At 37.8% G+C, this 7,783-nt stretch overlaps 1 protein-coding gene across 1 annotated transcript; it reads left to right on the forward strand.

Moving 5' to 3' along the window:
- The first annotated feature begins 1,943 nt into the window (after positions 1–1,943).
- Positions 1,944–2,841, forward strand: LOC126946287 (mRNA turnover protein 4 homolog). Its single transcript, XM_050776427.1, has one exon. The coding sequence runs from the start codon at positions 1,954–1,956 to the stop codon at positions 2,671–2,673; it is 720 nt and encodes a 239-aa protein (XP_050632384.1). The 5' UTR covers positions 1,944–1,953; the 3' UTR covers positions 2,674–2,841.
- Positions 2,842–7,783: the final 4,942 nt, after the last annotated feature.

Raw genomic sequence — 7,783 nt, forward strand, 5'->3', positions numbered from 1 at the left:
GTGCCACCACACCCAGCTAATTTTTCTATGTTGTCCAGGCTGATCTCAAATGCCTGACCTCAGGTGATCCGCCCGCCTTGGCCTCCCAAAGGGCTGGGATTACAGACGTAAGCCACCACACCAGGCAAAAATTGACAATTTATAGAAAGATGTAAATATTATAAACATGTTTTTATCTAACAACAAAGCCCTAAAAATACTTAAAACAAAGGTGACAGAATTGAATAAAACAGACAATTTTACAATAATAGTTAGAAACTAAAAAATTAATAGAACTGCTAGATGGTTAATCTGTAAGTATTAAAACAACTTGAAGAACACTATTAATCAATTTGAGTAACTGATATCTACAGAAGACTGCATCCAACCACAGTAAAATTCACATCCTTTCAAAAGTGCACATGAACTATTCCCCAGGGTAGACTATATGCTATACCTATATAAGTCTCAACAACTTAAAAGGATTGAAATCATGCTGAGTATATTCTCTGACCACAAGGAAATTAAATTATAAATCAATAGAAAGGCATTTGCAAAATCCGATATACTTGGAAATTAAACTATATATAGCCAAATAGTCCATGGATCAAAGAAGAAATCACAAAGAAGATTAGAAAGTATTTTGAACTGAATGAAAATGAAAACACAACATATAAAATTTATGGGATGTAGCTAACTTAGTGCTTAGGATAAAATACATAGCTTTAAATATCTGTATTACAAAAGAAGCTCTTAAATCAGTAATCTAATATTTCACCTTCAGAATCCAGAAAAAGAAGAGCAAAATAAACCCATGACAAAGATATGGAGCAGACATAAATAAAATTAGAGCAGGCATAAATAAAATATAAAACAGAAAAACAACTGGGAAAATCAATGAAACAAAAAAAATTGTTCTTTGAAAAGATCAACAAAACTTGAGAAATCTTTGGCTAAACTGACCAAAACAAAAGAGAGAAGATACACATCACCAAAATCAGGAATACAAGAGGGGACATCAGCAATGAACGTACAGACATTAAGAAGATTATAAAGAAATATTGTAAACAAATAATCCAATAAATTAGAAGACTTAGATGAAATGGACAAATTCCCAGAAAGACAGAAATTACCAGCACAGACTTTAAAAGAAACAGAAAATCTGAATAGATCTATAACAACTAAAGAAATTGAATATATAATTAAAAATTTCTCATAAAGAAAACCCAGATGTGGGTGGTTTCCCTGGTAATTCAATCAGACATTTAAAGAAGAAATAGTGCCAATATTCCAAAATTGTTCATTATTAAACGTCCCCTGCTATTATTGTATTGCAATCTATCTGCCCCTTTAGATCTATTAAAGTTTGCTTTATATATTTGGGTGCTCCAGTGTTGAATGCATGTAAATTTACAATTGTTATGTCTTCTTGCTGAATTGACCCCTTTATCATTATAAATTGACCTACTTTGTCTCTTTTTATATTCTATGACTTGAAGTCTATTTTATCTGATATAAGTATAGATAATCCTGCTCTTTTTGGTTTCGATTTGCATGGAATATCTTTTTCCATCTCTTTACTTTACGTCCACGTATGTCTTTATAGGTGAAGTGAGTTTCTTATATGCAGTATATAGTTGAGTCTTGTTTTTTATCCAACTGCTTCAAAACATTGTTCTGGGCAAATACATTTTAAGTAAGACCTCAAAAGCATAGGCAAAAATGCAAAAATAAACACATGAGATTATGTCAAGATAAAATAATAGGTTGGTGCCAAAGTAATTGTGGTTTTTGCCATTAATGGCAAACAACTCAATAGCAAAATAACAAATAATCAAATTTAAATATGACTAAAAGATATGAGTAGACAGTTCTCAAAATATACAAATGGCCATTGGGTATATTAAAAATACTCAACATCACTAATCATCAGGGAAATGCAAGTCAAAACTACAATAACATGGATTCAGCGCGATGCCCAAATCCAAGCGCGACAAGAAAGTCTCCTTAACCAAAACTGCCAATAAAGGCTTGGAATTGAAACAAAACCTGATGGAAGAGCTTCGGAAATGTGTGGACACCTACAAGTACCTTTTCATCTTCTCTGTGGCCAACATGAGGAACAGCAAGCTGAAGGACATCCAGAACGCCTGGAAGCACAGCCGGATGTTCTTCGGCAAAAACAAGGCGATGATGGTGGCCTTCGGTCGGAGCCCATCTGGTGAGTACAAAGACAACCTGTACCAGGTCAGCAAAAGGTTGAGGGGTGAGATGGGTTTCCTGTTCACCAACCGCACAAAGGAGGAGGTGAATGAGTGGTTCACGAAATACACAGAAATGGACAACACCCGAGCTGGTAACAAAGCAGCTTTCACTGTGAGCCTGGACCCAGGGCCTCTGGAGCAGTTCCCCCACTCCATGCAGTCACAGCTCAGGCAGCTGGGCCTGCCCACCACCCTCAAGAGAGGTGTGGTGACTCTGCTATCTGACTACGAGGTATGCAAGGAGGGCGACGTGCTGACCCCAGAGCAGGCTCGCGTCCTGAAGCTTTTTGGGTACGAGATGGCTGAATTCAAAGTGACCATCAAACACATGTGGGATTCACAGTTGGGAAGGTTCCAGCACATGGGAGACGACTTGCCAGAGAGCGCATCCGAGTCCGCAGAAAAGTCAGACTCAGAAGACGATGACTGAAAGGGACTCAGGACTGAAGGTCTCCTGAAACCTTCTGGGTCTCACTGGACCATGCAGGACTGCTGCCGCCCCTCTGGAGAGAGCAGCTTTTTATTTGTCTGTAGACAGGGAAAGTGATGGGCACTGACTTCCTCTAAAGAATAAAACTCTGGGCCTGGTGCGGTGGCTCACACCAGTAAAAAAAAAAAAAAAAAAAAAAAAAAAAAACCCTACAATAATGTAATATCTCACCCCAATTAAAATGGCTTTTATTAAAAAAACGAAAAATGGGTGCAGCACACCAACATGGCACAAGTATACATATGTAACAAACCTGCACGTTATGCACATGTACCCTAGAACTTAAAGTATAATAAAAAAAACAAAAACAAAAAACAAAAACGAAAAATAACAGATACTGGTGAGGACGTAGAGAAAAGGAACCCTCATAACCCGTTGGTGGGAACATAAATTAGTACAGCCACTATGGAATGCATACCCCCCCCCCAAAAAAAGGAAATCAGTATATTGAAGAGATATCTGTACTCCCATGTTTATTGCAGCACTGCTTACGAAAGCCAAGATATGGAATCAACCTAAGTGTCCATCAACAGAAGAATGAAAAAAGAAAATGTGGTATATATACACAATGGGATATTATTCAGCCATAAAAAAGTGAAATCCTGTCATTTGCAGCAACATTGATGGAACTGTAGTTCATTATGTTAAGCAAAATAAGCCAAGCACAGAAAGACAAATATCACATGTTCTCACTTATCAATGGAAGCTAAAATTAGATCTCATGGAGGTAGAGAGTTGATTGGCAATTACCAGAGGCTGGGAATAGTAGAGGGGAGGGGAAATGAAGTGAGGTGTGTTAATGTGTACAAAAATACAGTTTGATAGAAGGAATAAGATCTAATGTTCTATAGTACAATTGGGTGTCTAAGTTAACAATAATAACAACTCAGGAGGTTGAGGCTGCAGTGAGCCATGATCATGCCACTGTGCTCCATCTTGGGCACCAGAGTGAGACCCTGTCTCTAAAAACAACAACCAAAAAGGCTGGGAGTGGTGGCTCATGCCTGTGATCCCAACACTTTGGGCAGATCACCTGAGGTCAGGAGTTTGAGACCAACCTGACTAACATGGTGAAACCCTGTCTGTACTAAAAATACAAAAATTAGCCAGGTGTGGTGGTGGGCACCTGTAATCCTCGCTACTTGGGAGGTTGAGGCAGGACAATCGCTTGAACCTGGGAGGCGGAGGTTGCAGTGAGCTGAAATCGTGCCACCGCACTCCAGCCTGGGCGACAGCGTGAGACTCTGTCTCAAATAAAAAGAAAAAAAAAAAAAAAGTAAAAGAGGGCAAAAATTTAAAAGTTATTTTTATTATACCATCAATAGGAAAGGCTAAATAGTCACGTCTTCTCCTGATCAACAGGACATATCGGGGAAGAGTTGGTAAGTCAATGCAAAGTTACTGATTTGCAGAAGAGTGGATGCTGCCTGATTTAGTTGATCTGTTGTAATTCAACTTTCTCACTTTGGTAGTTTCAATACTTTAAAAATATTTATAAGCCGTTTTAATTTAAACATGTGACAAAAGCTTTTGAGATTTGCAAATCTGTACCTGCTTAACATGAGCTTGTGTGGTGAGAATATAAATTTTCTTTGTTTAATTTTAAGCTCAAAACAGTCAAAAGGAAAGTGTATTTGTTTTTTAAGAACCTGAGGCAAATTTAATTCCCAATGCTCACTTTCCTGTGGGGATCCAGTGATTGAGTTGTTAATTGAGTAACTCTCTTGTAAAATGCAAAATGATGGGTTTATTTCCCTTCTAGAACTTACTAAGGAAATATACAGAAACAGGTGCATATTTCTAAAATTTTAAGCTTCAGAATAGTTTGACATATTCAGTTAGACTGATATAAGGTACTGTGCATTAATGGTTATGTATTTTATGGTTTGAAACAATGCCTGAGCTGGGGAGAGTCTTAAAGTTCTAACTATCAAGGGGTTAAAACTAGGGCCATCGAGATTAAGTCAAAGTCAAAGACAAGTGAGGCTTGTCTGCATTTTATTTAAGGAGTGTGTCCATCAATAGTTCAAATAATCCAAAGTTAGTATAATTCTGACAAAAGACAGAAGGTATTTCTATTTAATGACTAAAGTGATACCAAAATGTGGCAATAGCATAACACAGCTTATCTTTCACATACTTGCCCACTTTGAAATTGATTATGTTCTTCCTGATAATTTTTTTACTTGAACTATTTCAAAAGTTGCATGCATATCAAACTCTCAATATTTTGTATTGTACTATCTTAAATTTGCATAGTTAAAATCCCATAAACTGTGACCAAATTGGAACGTGTAAAGCAGTACTCTCTGGTATCATCTCTCTACTCCTTTCCAGCCACACTGGCTGTCTTCTAGTTCCTTGAGTACTAAGTACCGCATGCTTTTCCTACCAAAGGACCTTCACATGTGCTCTTTCTGGGATGTTACCCACTCTCATCCCCAACTTCTTCTTCACCTAGGTAAACCCTACTCATGCTTAGGGTGCCACCCTCAATATCAGGTCAGGTTTCTTCATCAGTGGTTCTCATGAAAGTATATTTCTTCAGAGTTCTTATTTCAGTTTTAAATTATATACTCATAATTGAAGTGCGTTTTTGATTAAGTTTTATAAGGAAAGAGTCAAATTTCCATTTTGCTCTCAGTAGCTAGCATGGTTGCTGACACACAAATGGTGCTTAACAATAATTTGTTGAATGAATTAATTGAATTAATGAACAAATATCCATAGTTGCTTCATTAAACTATAATTTGGCTACAGCAGCCCAGATAATAAAATGAATCATGGGTTTTATTTATTTTTATTTTTTGAGATGGAGTTTCACTCTTGTCTCCCATGCTGGAGTGCAACGGTGTGATCTCGGCTTACTGCAACTTCCACCTCCCAGGTTCAAGCGATTCTCGTGCCTCAGCCTCCTGAGTAGCTGGGATTACAGCCGCACACTGCCACGCCCGGCTAATTTTTGTATTTTTAGTAGAGACAGGGTTTCACCATGTTGGCCAGGCTGATCTCGAACTCCTGACCTCAAGTGATCCACCTGCCTGGGCCTCACAAAGTGCTAGGATTACAAGCGTGAGCCACTGCACCTGGCCCATGGGTTTTAAAAGGGAAGGACCCTTTGATATTATAATAATAAGTAATGTTTATTGAACCTTTTATACATGTACCAGTCACTATTTTAAATGCTTTTTGTGCATTATCTCGTTTAATTCTCCCTCAAATCCTGTGAGATAGGCATCATAATTATTCTCACTTTACTGGTGAGGAAGTTGAGATAGGTCTTATTGTTATCAAGAGGAAAGCTTGGATTCAATCTGGGCAGTCTGACTTCACACTTTATGCTCTTAAATGTTATCTAGCCCAAACCCACCATTTTCCAGATGAGGAAATTGAGGCCCAGAAGGGAAGTGACTTGTTCAAATTCTTAAACCAATTTAATGGCAAAGCCAGGAGTAGAACCCAGGTAATCTGGATTAATAATGTGTAGCTTTAACTAGCTTATTTGGCTACTGATAATAAATTAACTCTAATAATAAATGTTTAATATAATGACTCTTCTAATTTTATCTTTAAAATGTTATCTTTTTCCAAATGAAGATCAGAGGCTCTTTGAGCCAGGAGTTTACTAATTTTCTTAGATGAACACCTAATAAAAGGAGAAGTATTTGGGGAAGAGAGATGGAGTTATTTCTAAGGATGGAGTTATTTCTAAGTGTTTTACTAATAGTAACATTTGCTAAAAAGTAGCAAATGTTAAGTATGACCTGACTGCTCAACTGGTGCCAAGGCTTTACAAGAAGGTCTTTGATCTTCCCAACAAGCCTATGGGAACAATAGTATTGTTATACCAGGTTTTTTTTTTTTTTTTTTTTTTTTTTTGGTGGGGGCTGGTGATTAGCGGCTCTGGGATATAGAGAGATTAAAGTAATTGGTCCCGGCCGGGCGCGGTGGCTCACGCCTGTAATCCCAGCACTTTGGGAGGCCGAGGCGGGTGGATAACGAGGTCAGGAGATTGAGACCATCCTGGCTAGCACGGTGAAACCCCGTCTCTGTTAAAAATACAAAAAATTAGCCAGGCGTGGTAACGGGCACCTGTAGTCCCAGCTACTCGGTGAGGCTGAGGCAGGAGAATGGCGTGAACCCGGGAGGCGGAGTTTGCAGTGAGCAGATATAGCGCCACAGCACTCCAGCCTGGGTGACAAAAAAAAAAAAAAAAAAAAAAAAAAAGTGATTGGTCCCAAATCACATAGCTAGTACGTGATGGATCTGAGCTCACTCTCTACTCTGATTCCAAAATAGGGAGAAGGATGGAAGGTGAGATATAGGCTACTGGCATTTTGTGACATTGTTCCCTCCATAACGATGGATGGAGGTTCTTTTGTTCCAAGGTACTTAAGGACAGCAAATCATTAGTTATTTTATATGTGATTTTTTATCTTAAATTGGCCACTGGGTGTTTTTTAATTTAAACTATTAAATTATACCTGTCTGTTTTGTCTGTGAGCACCTAGAGGGAAACACATGTGCTTTATATTTCAATTCTTTGTTTTCCTAGCATCTAGCACAATATCTGACACAGAGTGAACTATTTATTGAATAATGGCTATTAATATGAATATTTATCATATTTTTGACATGGTATAGTTAATACAGTTATGCTGGTAAATGAATTTTGAGTTACAGACATGGGATTGTGATAAGACAAACATAAAGGGCTTTGCCAGCTCTGGTGAAACTCTTTGAAGATGATCTGTTGTGCAATCTTGAGGAAGTTTACTGCACCAATCTTTGTCCCAATTTTCTTATATGTAAAATAGGGAAGAAGCTTCCTTTGCAGGGTTGTTGTGAGAAATTATAATTCACGTAAAGTAACCGACACATAGCAGACAATAAATAAATGAGCTATCATCTTGGGTCAGTGAAGGGGAGATAGACTGAGATTCCATTATGAGGTGGGGAAGATGTTTTAGGGAATTCATGCCCCTAATATAGCAGTTTTTAATTTGTGACTTCCACGAAATTCTATGTAAAATTCTGAATATGTTTGTTT

The sequence above is a fragment of the Macaca thibetana genome, chromosome X (assembly GCF_024542745.1).
Source record: "Macaca thibetana thibetana isolate TM-01 chromosome X, ASM2454274v1, whole genome shotgun sequence".
In the NCBI taxonomy this organism is placed as follows: domain Eukaryota; kingdom Metazoa; phylum Chordata; class Mammalia; order Primates; family Cercopithecidae; genus Macaca; species Macaca thibetana.

Excerpts from the sequence above, each read along its gene's own strand:
- LOC126946287 (XM_050776427.1), top strand. The coding sequence starts at position 1,954 with ATGCCCAAATCCAAGCGCGACAAGAAAGTCTCCTTAACCAAAACTGCC.